Raw genomic sequence first — 12,727 nt, forward strand, 5'->3', positions numbered from 1 at the left:
GACCTGGGGCTAGTAACACTTAAACCAAATATCAAAACTTATTACTATCAATTATTCCTTATCATAAACTTACACATTCATCTCAAAGCCTATCTCTTAAAATTAAGGAAATCATAATCCCACCTTAACGAGGTTCCCTCAACACGAGATACATTTATCAAACAACATGATGTACCAAATCATAGAGAAACCATTATTTTAATGTTTATATTCAGATCATGACAAACAACTTTAAAATCAATTAAGAATATGTTTGAGATTGGAAGCAATGTGCATGCATAAACTTACACAAGGCAACACACAGCATGAACAAAACAACTTCATAAAAACAACAGTTGAATGGCTTAGAACCCCTCTTTTAGAGTACTAAATCTTGAACCAAGTTATACAAAATTATCTATGATCCAGACATACCAAATGATGAGCATATTAATTTATAGCTCAAAACATTTACCCTAACTTTAAAATTAAATCCTTAAAGTTAGGTATGTCACTTACTGTTCACTGTTTATTCTAGCATCATATATTCTACTTATAAAATACAAGTGGGTTATCAATTCATATCCAATTTTCATGCTAATTTACAGAGCCACTCCTATGGATGTCTAGTAGATTCCATATCATTTTCAGAACTAAATCATAAATCCATGATTTACTAAAAATCATACAAGATAACATGCTCAAATCTGTCCTAACAGAATTTCATGCAACTTAGAAATTAAACCATTATTTTTATATTGATCCAAATGCTGTGAGACCAAATCAATAACAACCACAAGTGTCTTAGATTTCATAGGAAATATTCCTAGCATCCAAATTCATTGTTTACAATTTAATATATAATTTATTATGCATAAACACAGAATATGTCATAGTGACAGCTTTGTAACATTTTCTTGTAAATTCACAAACAATTATCAAACCATGGTATTTTCATATGAAATTTAATACACACATACTAAACATATCATATAATAATTTCTAACAAACCTATTACCCACAGCTGTCCTAGAAAAATTACAGGATTTATAATGATCAAACAAGCTAACCATTAAGTGCAACTCTTAACAAGTTCATGAAGTGCCTATTAACTAACTCTCATCAAGCTTCAATGACTAAATCAATAGCACATTCAGCACCTCAATTAGCAATTCCATAAAATTTATCTAGTTATTTTACTCATTTTAACACTTACCCATAACAACAGATTTTATCTTTGTTTATCATCTAGGAGCACATGCAAGCATAAACAATGACTTAATTCATATTCAGGCAATCAACAATCTCTAAAATCCAACACACCCATATACAAATTCATATAATCATCACATAAGTTTAAAATGAACAATAAACTAAAAGAATTAGATTTTCCCCTTACCCTAAGCATGAGTTCTTGGAGTGATAGAGCTAGAATCACTCTAGCTTTAAGTTGGGAACAAGAGCTTAGGAAAAATGGAAAGAAAATTCTTGTTGCTGCTGGACCCGTACGTGTGAGAGGGAGAGGAGAGTTGAAAGTTTTTCTTTCTTTTGGTGTTGGACCCGTGGGTATGAGAGGGAGAGGGTTCTTGATTGTTCTAGTTGCTTTAAGAAAGTCAAAGAAGAGATGAGGTGTTGCCGTGCCATGTAAGAACAAGGGAAGAAGAAAGAAATAAGAACAAAGAAAAAGGAATAGGGAAAGAAGAATAATGGTCCATTTGGATTGAAGGAGAAGGAGGGGGAGTAAAGTAGAGTAGAGTAGATTTAGCACAAAATTAGCTTACTTTTAGCCAACTCTACTCTACTCCCCTCCACTTCCCTTCCTTCCCCCTTCCATCCAAACAAGCCATAAGAGACGAACCTTCTGGTGCAGTCAAGAAAAGATAAGGGAGATTGACTTGGGTGGGGCACATGTTTGCTAAGGGAAAAGTGAGCTGAGGACTCACCTTTGCAACTTTTAAAATTTACTTACCATCCCTCCATAACCTTATATTCTAGATAGGCCTAGATAATAAAATAACTTTGTATATAAACCCTTACCTTTATACACTTAATTAAACACCAACAACTATATATCTAATAACTTAACCACTTAATATAGTTTTGTACATACTTAGTATATATTCATAATACAATTAGCCATTCAATTATATATAATCTTCACAATTCTTATTCAATGGCATTATATAATAATATACTTATTAAATACTCTTATATTAATTTTAGAAAGTAAGTGACTCAAAATAATAATTAACCACTTGAACACATAGGTTAATTATAAAGTTGAGTCGAGGTGTTATAACGTTGATGTGGCCAATTACAGATATGGCTAGGGTTGATGTGGTAAAACCCTTTGACACCACATGACCATGCATTTTTCCCCCCTTTTTGGTTGAAAAAATTGGTTTTTTCTATTCACAATTCAATGCTTTGCCAAGAACAAATTTGGCTCTAATACCATATTAATTTTGTTGTGTTTTTTTAAAAAAAAAAAAAAAAAAAAAAAAAACCGGAAGTAAGGAATTGAACATGGTTTGGCTTGACGGCTTATGCCCACTGCAGAAAGCTCTTGGTAACTATATCTTTGCATATGAAATTGTTTTGTTTTGTTTTTTTTTGTTTTTTGTTTTTTTTTTTGTTTACAATGAATCCAATGTAGAGTTTATATACTAGAGAACTTTAGAATTAGTTTGCTTATTCTAGAGAACAAAGGTCTCAAACTCCTTAAAATACCTTAAAATAGAGAACAAAGGTCCCCAAAAACCTTAAATTAGAGAACCAAGGTCTCAAATCTCCTTCAATGAAACCTTTATTTGGGGGGTGGGGGGAGGGGAGAGATCCCTGTCTATTTGTTTTGCCCCCTATGAAACTTTTTCTTTTTCCTTTAACTTCCCTAAATCAAATATCCCTCCTCCTTCTTCTCAATATATATATATATATATCCCCCCTCCATGAGAAATTACTAGTACTTTGCTTTGAAGGCCATGTACACAGGGCCATCTGTTAAGACTAGTGATTAGCAATACAAGTCAATCTCATCTAGCTTTAGAATTTATAACTTCGAGCTTTTAGCTCCAAAAAAAAAAAAAAAAGAGTTATAACTTATGACCACTATTATTTAGGTATATTAAATTAGGTTCTTAATTAAATTGCTGGAAAATGGTAATTATCTTAGTAAAAAAACCACTATTTCGGTTTTTTTTTTTTTTTTTTTTAATTATTGATAAGACATTCGAGTTCCCAAAAGAGAGGGGGGAAAAGATAATAAAATAAGGAAGTGTTGCCTGATCAGCTAGATCCTGGCATTATTTAGCTCCCTTTATTAAGTACATAACCTCTGTCTTCAAAAAACAAAAAGTAAAAAAGGTGCAAAAATACAAGTTCAACGTCAAGTGGAATATCTTCCCCCAGACTAATAACTGAGATGATAAGATTGCTCTTCTTTTTTTTTTTTTTGTGTTAGCGAGTGAGAGACAATATTACAATGCCTACGTACTTGAGAAAAATGATTTTTTTGGCCAAGGACAAGCACATCATTTCAACACAAAAGCAACCTGCAGGCATATAATTGGATAACCGTAATAGCAATCAAAGCTGAAACGGTAATACCAATATAGAGTTTTCGTTTGAACAGCACCACAGGATCAAGCTTCTGTTCACTCGTACTGTGACATTTTGTCTCGAATTCAGCTTCACGTATCCTCGTATGTATCAATTGCAGATCCAGATAGTTCAGGTCTAGATGATACAGTGTCCAGTAAAACTTGCTCACAGTATTTAAGAAGGTCATGAAGTATATTATAGAGGACGAGAGGGAAATGGCAAAAGGAACCCACCAGTTTTTGCACTGAAGAGACGTTGATGATCTGTGTGAGATTGCCATTGTGTATATTCCAAGCAGTATGAGGTATGCAATTGTCAAGTTTTGAGCTCTAGTCTCGTGGTACCGAACCCGCCTTTCTTGTTTCTCATTGGTGATGGCAAGGTCGTTGCAGCAGCTTCTGTGGTTGTTCTTCATGTCCATAACATCTCTGCTTGAAGTGGCAAACAAATGAGGTGAAGACTTTAGAGAGTCAGTGCGCGAGTAATTTACCCAGAACCATAAATAATTAGGAAAAAAAAAAACAATGGGGAAATTATTGTGAGACACTCACAAACGTAGATTCATTGCCATACCTTTTTTTTTTAATACTTTGTAGGTTGTAACATTAAGCACGAACTATTTATTCATAAACCAGTTTGAATAAGCCAGCTGTATGAAGTTTCCTAGAAGTAAAAAAAAATTTTGTCATCACCGGGCACATGAAGAAAAGTATCAGATGTAAGTTTCCACGAAATTATTTCTGTAACTTGTAAGAAAAACAAAGACAAAAAATGTCAATATTATGTTGTTGTTGTCAAGAATAGCAACAAGTCCATAACGCGCTATTTTTTTTTGCTTGGCTATAAAAGCTTGACTGGAGAAAGCAAGATAAACCGATGGAGAGGTGATAGTTACACCAGGGACACAAATTCAACTGGTATTGTGAAATTTCACAATCGTAGTTGAAATGGTGTTTTGAAAATATCATTTTACTAATATAACTAAAATCGTGTTTCGTGTTTGAAATATGACCGTGTTTAAGTTATGCAAAAACAAACAAATAATCCTAGCGTGATCATAGGAGATCATCTTGGACAAAACCAGTTGACTAGGCCAATTACACAATTGCCTAAGGCCACCAAGTGAAAGGGGCCCCAAAATTTTAGAAAAAAAGGGGTAGTAGGGAAAAAAATATATAGTTTCAGACGAATTAGGCACATCCTTCTAACCAAAAAAAACAAAAAATTTAGTAAATTCGGTTAAACATTAATTCTAAACAAAATCAATTGTCCAAAAACAACATTATTAAATTAACAAGATAAACTATAAATCCGGTCTAAGAGTTTAACCACAAAACAATCACAAATCAAAACAAATAAAAAACCTCAAATGCCTAAAATTTTTACCTTTCCCACTGCTTCTTTCTCTCTGCTCTCCACCTCTCTCATTCTTTCACTGATTCTCTCCACTGTTGCTGGCTGCCTGGCTCAGTGGCTCAACTGCTCATGCTTGAAGCTTCCTCCGATCTAAATCATCCGATCACATCTGATGATTCTGATCTGAAAACTCTGATTCTCTGGACTGCCGTGCCGACTGTCTTTTTCTTTTCTTTTTTTCTTTTTTTGCGGTGCTGCTTTGCTGCCGTTGCAGATGCGTTTTGATTGATTCTGCATCTGCAGGTTTTGAGTTTTGGGTATCACAGTATCACCGTATCAGGTATAAAGAATAAAGTCTTGGGCGTTTGGCTTTCTCTTCATTTTGTTTGTTATCCATATTTTGGGCCTGTTTTGTGTTTTGTTTATATTGAGTTTAGTTATGGCTGGATGTTTCACGTTTGGTTCGGGCCTTCAAGTTTTTGTTTTTGTTTTTTTTTTTTTTTTTAAGCATGCATGTTTTGTTTATATTTTGTTTATTTGTGTTTTTTTTAATTAGTGGTAATATATTGAATAAGTCTTTATTTATAAATGTTGAGATTGCTAAAAATTTGTTCTTGTTCGATGGAACTATAACAATATTTTTTATATAAATCAAGTTCTATTTCTTATTTGCTTTTGAAAGTTATTTTTTTATTTTAGTCTTTATAAATAAATATATTATTTGATTAGAAATATCAACCAGAAAATATACATCTGAATATGAAAAACTTAAAAAAAAGAAAAATAAGAAAAATTTAATTAAACAATTTACATCTCGAAAGATAAAAAAAAATATATTTTAAAAAAAATATTATAACATATAAATATTAATTTAGTTAATATATATATTTGAAAAAATCTCTATTTTTAATTCTCGCCTTTAGGATCCAAAATGTCTAGTGCGGGCCCTCTTCAACAACAGACAGGTCACATATCTTCATATCTCTATATTTCTCTGGCATTTCCTCCCTCAGCTTTCCCACCAGATCGTGATCACCACGTACACATCGACCCACATGGTTCAGGTCTCCATACAAGCAAGGCGATAGCCTAATGTTGATCATGATTGGGTGTAGTGATTCCCTGCTGTGTATTCCTTCATAGGTGTATTGATTTTGGAGTTTAATTGGGTGACTCTATCGACATGGGTTGTTGATCTTGATGGTGGTGATAGTTGAATTATCGTTGAGATGAATATTGTTATGATTGGTTGTGGTGGTGTTTTCCATGTGGAATGCCAGCTGCTGTTGGAGCTTAACCTTCATGGCAGTGGCAGTAACAACATCATCTTCATGGCTAGGTAGTACTGGCTACAAATTTCTGGATTTTTTTTTTCTTGCCTCTACGATAGCCATTTAAAGTTTAAACCTCTTCTCCATTTAATTGAGCTAAAATCCATGGACTGATCTTTACGACTCCAAGATTTTTCTTTGAATTGGTTACTTTAGTTACCAGTTTAGATCCCAATTTTTATGGATTAGTCAATTTTAGACTACCAGAGAAATTAAGCCCAATTATTAATGTACTTACCAATTGACATGAGAAAGAATAAATAAAGTAATAAAAACAATAATCATGTGATAAAATTCAAAATTTCTTATGCCTTGATACTGAAGACTTGGCTAAATAATTATGTGAAATTCAGAGTTAAATGCCATGCTTTGTTTCTAACAATCTAGTTAGTTTATCAATTGGCGGTGTATAGCAAGCATGGTAAGAAGGTGTACTTGACTGCTACTCCTCAGTGTACTTTCCCTGATCATTTGGTTGGAAATGCCCTTGAGATTGGAAAGATTATGCTTGGGCTCAATTTTACAACCCACCATGCCAGTACAGTCCAGGCAATTTGCCTAACCTTGAAGATGCTTGGAAGCAGTGGACTTTCAGATATTCCTGCAACTAGGATCTTTTAAGGGCTGACTGCTGCATCTCAAGCTGCTGTAAGTGGCTTTAATTCCAGCAGGAGCAGCCGACCTCACATCAGAAGTTCTTCCTGCCATTAAGAACTCGGCTAAATATGGAGGAGTGATGCTTTGGTCAAAGTATTATGATGATCTAACTGGCTTTAGCTCTTACAACAAGAATGATGTCTAAATTACTTCCTAATGAATTCCTGTACTTCCTTTGCTGATTTGGTCATTGAACTGATGCTTGAGTGCTTTGGTATTTTAATTTGATGTAGTGCATATATAGTGTATAGAATCTCTTTTAAACTATTGCTTGATCTCATTTTGACACAAAGAATGCAAAAAATATGTATACAAAAGTTTGATGAAATTTACGTATGCTCAACACAATATTGAGGAACTTTTAGTTATTTGACAATCCATGGTACCAATTTCATGGCCCAAACAAAAATTTGTTTTGAGTCACCTTTACTATCTAGGTGACATTGTGGAATAACTACATGTAGCTTGAGATGAATGATGGCTGTTGATTGTGAAGGAGCTGAACGGAGTAACTTCTCTCTTCATTGCTTTGTATACTTGATCCAGGCCTTCCTCAATCAACTCCAGAACTGTCTGTGGCATTGGTGGCATGTTGATGTGATCAATTGATCCTTCCAACATCTTCACCACTTCCCCCATTGAAGGTCTTGTGAATACCTCATCCTGTATGCACCAGAATGCGACTTTCAGAGCTCGCACAAGCTCCTCTTCATCTGCTGCCCCTTGTAGTCGCCTGTCTGCAACTTTTATTGGCGTCCCATTTGTCATCTCCTAAAAGGAAATAAACATTGATATGGTTAAGAATTAGTCATACAACTAGTACTTTTGTTAACGAGTAAAAGCAATTAGCAAGAAATGAGTAGACCATGAATCTATATATGTTGTGCCTAAGGGTAGACTTCCATATGTCACTCGACAATATTGTGATGTCCTGAAAAACACAATTAAGAATACTATTTTGCTTGGAAGTAAGTAGCAAAATAGACCTCTCTACAAAAAAAAAAAAAAAAAAAGTAGCAAAATAGACACATGAATAGAAGTAGACGGGCTGTTATGCCTATCTAATCTTTGGGATGAGAACATTTGATTATGCTCAATGCACAAGCTCCTATTTCTACAGAGTTTGCCAGGCTGGTTAGTAGATAGAATGACCATCTTGTGGGATTAACCGGGCATATCTTCACCTTAATGATTATTCTTAAAGATCGTTTCTATTTATCATGATTATGAGAAGTTAATCTCAAAAAAAAAAATTTCCTGAAGAATCCAAAAGTATTGCATTGATCTAAGTTGAGAAAGACATCAGAGGATACCTTAAAAGCCCATCCAGGGTAGAAGAAGTTTTCAGCATCAAAAGACATGTCAAGATTTCTCCTTCCCCCAATAATCTCTAAAAGAAGCATTCCATAACTATAAACATCAGCCTTTACAGTTATAGGACGGTTACTAACCCACTCTGGAGCTAAATAGCCTCTAGTTCCTCTGACCATAGTGACGACTTGTGAGAGCTCTCTTCCCATTAACTTAGCTAGTCCAAAATCAGATACTTTAGGACAGAAATTCTCATCTAACAAAATATTTTCGGGCTTTATGTCACAGTGTATTATTCGATTTCTACACTGCTCATGGAAATATGCAATTCCCTGTGCAGTAGCCACAGCTATATGGAAGCGAGTTGGCCAATCTAGTAGCCTGTCTCTGCAATTATATGAAGGAAAGATCCATTTGTCCAAGGACCCATTTTTCAAGAACTCATATACCAGAAGCCTGCCAAAACAGCCAAATAATGAAATGTCAATCATAAATAATTTTTCTAAAAAGAATTTAAATTTCAAATTATATCAATATTAAATTATGAGGTGATCTAAATGCAAAATCTCAAAATGTCCACTCAGCTTTAAACCATATCATTCATAAAGCTCAAAAAAATAAATAAATAAATTAATTAATTAAATGTCATACCCAGTGGAGATTTTAGATGTTACATTTATGTCAAAATATAACAAAAATGACTACCTAGGAACATTGCTTACCGTTGTGTCCCCTCAGAGCAGTATCCACAGAGCCGAACCAAGTTCATGTGATGCATGGAGCTAATAGTGTTCACCTCAGTTATAAATTCCTTCTCTCCATGAGGCAACATCCTATCTAGTTTCTTCACTGCAACCAAAGTCCCATCTGCTAGGCTTCCCTTATATACACTCCCAAATCCTCCTGTAAAAGAAGCATTACTTATACACGATAAAAAAAAAACCATATAATTAATACAACATCCTCTGTTTGTTGAAATTAGCATTGTATTCTATGCTTACCTATTCCAAGCAACTGGCTAAAATTCCATGTCCGGGTTTGTAACTCACGGTAGCTAAAATTCAATGGAGCACCTGATAAGATCAAGGAGCTCTCCAAGGCTCTCTTTAAAGCTCTTCTTCTATGAATGTTATAGTATAATAACAAACAAAGAAGCCCAATGAGAGTTGTCATGCTGAGAACAATTGGAATAACCAAGACCTTCGTTCTTGTATTCTTGGACCCTTCCAGAGAACCCCCAGAATTTCCTTCTGGTGTGTTTGAACCATTAGACCTAACCTTCACAAAGAGAGTTGAGCCAGCGTCCTCAAACCCACCAAAGTCCAGGCTTCTCAATACCCAACAATAAGGCTTCTCATCATCAAGCCCATAAACAGAGGCAACACAGTCACAATCTGATAAACAAGCATCCCCACACTTTGACACATTGGCAATATCACTATAATTTGCTATTACAGAAAAATCAGAATAATAGTAATTGGTTTGCTGCACCGTTGAAATCCTAAACTCAGATGTTGGATATTTATGCTGTGAATCACATTTACCAATCAAAGAGGAGTTTTCGGAGCACTGACTACTACCTTCTACCTTAGAAGTACCCGGTAAACATGTACAAGAAGCATTGGTCTTGCTCCTATCCAAATTACATACCCCATTGCCACAAATTCCAGCAATATCACAAGGATTTGAAACTGCAGCCCATTCTGACACCCATTGGCGCGAGCCATTTACATCATCATCCCATCTATACAAACGTATATTTCCATTAGACTCAAGTGACAATCTTCGAAGAACCGCTGACCTTGTTGTCATGTTTGAGGTTGCTGACAATCCACCTTTATCATTATCATTCTTGTACACATACACGGCACCATCCGAGAATTCCCCATAAAAGATTCCAAAGCTTCCAGCTGCATCTAAGACTGCTACAACATCCCCAGTCACATTTGATATATCAGGTGCTTGCCAGTAGGAATAATTGGTGAAAGATTCTGGCAAGTTGTTATAAGTTTCAGGCAAATTGTATGTTAAAGCGAGGGTTAGTGAATTGGGTTGTTGAAGCATTTTGAGAGTGTAATAGCCAACTTGTGAAGCTGAGTTAGATGTTGTTAGCTCTGATGAGACTGTGAGAGGTTGGTTTGGGAGTAGAGTGTCAGTTGGGTGTGAAAAACTCTGCCATACAGTGTTGTTGGGTGTGTTATAGAGGATGAAGTTGCCAGACTCTGACATGACTGCATATTCTACGCGTGCACTGGAAGTGTTGGACATCCAGACAGTGGCGTCGCCATCGATGAGGACAAGGTTTCCGGTGGTGTCGAGCTCCAAAATTGCGTTGTTGGTGACCGAAGAGTTTCTATAATATTGGATTGAGAAGAAAATGAAATTTTTTGGCTTAAGTGATCGGATCATATATTACCTGCAAAAGCCTTAGTAAAGACTAGAGATGGAGGAATGGTTCATGATTTTTCTCTTTTTTAAGTTAGAAAACCAGTAACCATATCCACTCTTTTAAGTATCAGGCTCTTTCAAGGACTCTGCAACACTACAGTTCTACAAACTTGGGTGATGGGGGTACTGTTGCTTTGTTGCAATAGTCAAAAACCAGTAACTATCACAGCCTTCTAAGACTTTATCATTTACTTATTTATTTATTTACTTCTTTCTCTTTACTTATATATTTTGTCATGTTTTTTATTTGTTATTATTATTATTATTTTTTTAAGTTTTCTGACTTCTGAGTCTATATATATAAGACCTTCTCATGGACTATGCAAGACAACCATCATGCTGGTATATGCCCCGTATTTCTTAGAAAAACAAGGACAATATTTCATGAGTCTAGTTTTGATCCTGTGCAAAGTATTTTTGTTTATATATACGGAAAAGGAAAAAATATATTATACACGGTGTATTTGTAGAAAATTTTGTTTGACACTTATTATTGTACACTTTATATAAACAAACATGAAATATACACTCTTTATTAATATCCATATACATTTAAAATGTAAAATAAATGATGAGTTCGCACAAAATATAGGTGTGACCGTGTGAGATAATCTATGATTTTATATATTCTTATACTAATGTAGCACAAAAAAAAATTTAGTATAATAGTGTGAGAAGTTTTAGGACAGTAATTAATTAAAATTATAGTATAAAATCGTTAGAATTAGTAATATTAAATGATTTTATATATATTAATATATATATATATATATATATATTGCTAATAGTAATGGCTTAAGTTCTTTTAAACACGTGGTAGTTGATAATAAATTAACCAAGATTATCAATACACAATTAATAATTAAGTAATAACAACCAAATCTATAAAGGACTTATTAAATCGATGATGTCCATTGAAATTATAAACTTACCTGTTTGCTGACCACACTAACGTTCTATCTCCAGGAAGCTCCGCAAACCAAATAGCCAGTTCAAACTGATCACGCCTTTCAGCTGGAGTGAACCCGAAAGCAAACGTGCCATTATCCGAAACCCATGTCTGTTCTTCACTAGCCAACAGTCTCGAACCCAAACCAATGTGGCTAGCTGCAGCCATGCAAGCACCAAAACTGGCTAGACATAAGCAGAGCAAAATCCAAGAGGAAGAAGAAGAAGAAGCCATGGGATCAAGCTTAAGCTAAAGTGGCAAGTGGTATTGATGTTAAAAAAAGGTTTAGCTAGTCTTTTTGTATGGCAAAAAAAGTTGATGAATTAAAACTGAAAGGGAGCTGAGAGTTTTATGTGGCCAAGAAATACGGATAAAAATAACACGTATATAGAGGTGGGTGAGCTACACTTTGAAAATGGTTGCATGAAATATTGGTCGGTAAAGAGATATAAATGGATATTGCGACTGTGGCACGTGGTTATTGCTGTGTGGTCTTTAAATGGACTGTAGAGTTTGTGATCAGTACGAAAGGCCAAAGGCCTTGGACAGTGGACACGTTCCTCTAATTATTGGCAAGCCTTAAAATTCAGATATTCACACTTTAATTAGCTTAGTTGGAATATATATATGGACTGGTACGACTAGGTAGCAGACCTTTGGGGAAGGATGATGACTTTTTGAGCTCATATTGGCCGGTTGGCGTTACATCAAGACTTGGATTGCTTTAATCTGAAACTATCATTTAGCTGAGATGGTTATAGTGACACCTGTTGTTTTGGCCTTAACTCAAATTTGGCAGTAACTATCAGAAAAAGGATGGCATCTAGTGTGCAACTTTGCCTCCAACAAGATCAGAAACTCACAATAGCTTGCCACTTAAGAATCACAAATGGCATTTAAACTTTGTGTGCATGAGCATGATATATATATATATATATATATATATATTCTCTCACATATAAGATTTACATTAGATACATGTTTATTTGTATATACATTTATATATGAATGATGATAGTGTACATACTTTTACCAACAAAAAAAAAAAATAAAGATGATAGTGTACATCTAGTATGTGAATGATGATAGTATATAC

At 34.6% G+C, this 12,727-nt stretch overlaps 2 protein-coding genes and 1 long non-coding RNA gene across 5 annotated transcripts; 1 reads left to right on the forward strand and 2 right to left on the reverse strand.

The window, feature by feature from the left end:
* Window positions 1-3,246: 3,246 nt before the first annotated feature.
* LOC126698124 (uncharacterized) lies at window positions 3,247-5,403 on the reverse strand. 2 transcript variants are annotated; one of them, XR_007646390.1, is made up of 3 exons: window positions 4,966-5,403; window positions 4,153-4,242; window positions 3,247-4,007 (listed from the first exon to the last, which is right to left on the reverse strand). XR_007646390.1 is itself a non-coding variant. In XM_050395138.1 (3 exons), exons 2-3 carry the CDS (start codon window positions 4,148-4,150, stop codon window positions 3,515-3,517), a joined length of 513 nt encoding a protein of 170 aa, XP_050251095.1. In that variant the 5' UTR covers window positions 4,151-4,242; window positions 4,966-5,254; the 3' UTR covers window positions 3,247-3,514. The 2 variants fall into 2 exon arrangements, 1 of the variants encoding a protein (XP_050251095.1); XM_050395138.1 differs by having other exon boundaries at window positions 4,131-4,242; window positions 4,966-5,254.
* On the forward strand, window positions 5,151-7,196 carry LOC126698126 (uncharacterized). The gene is made up of 2 exons (XR_007646395.1): window positions 5,151-5,275; window positions 6,680-7,196. It is a non-coding gene; the product is annotated as an uncharacterized LOC126698126 (long non-coding RNA).
* A 35-nt stretch (window positions 7,197-7,231) lies between these two features.
* On the reverse strand, window positions 7,232-11,979 carry LOC126698121 (G-type lectin S-receptor-like serine/threonine-protein kinase At5g24080). Of its 2 annotated transcripts, none has more exons than XM_050395132.1 (5): window positions 11,615-11,979; window positions 9,236-10,587; window positions 8,957-9,137; window positions 8,237-8,690; window positions 7,232-7,694 (listed from the first exon to the last, which is right to left on the reverse strand). In XM_050395132.1, the coding sequence occupies exons 1-5, from the start codon at window positions 11,863-11,865 to the stop codon at window positions 7,353-7,355; spliced, it is 2,580 nt and encodes an 859-aa protein (XP_050251089.1). In that variant the 5' UTR covers window positions 11,866-11,979; the 3' UTR covers window positions 7,232-7,352. The 2 variants fall into 2 exon arrangements, with proteins under 2 accessions (XP_050251089.1, XP_050251090.1); XM_050395133.1 differs by having other exon boundaries at window positions 9,236-10,650; window positions 11,615-11,734.
* Window positions 11,980-12,727: the final 748 nt, after the last annotated feature.

The sequence above is a fragment of the Quercus robur genome, chromosome 9 (assembly GCF_932294415.1).
Source record: "Quercus robur chromosome 9, dhQueRobu3.1, whole genome shotgun sequence".
Lineage (NCBI taxonomy): Eukaryota > Viridiplantae > Streptophyta > Magnoliopsida > Fagales > Fagaceae > Quercus > Quercus robur.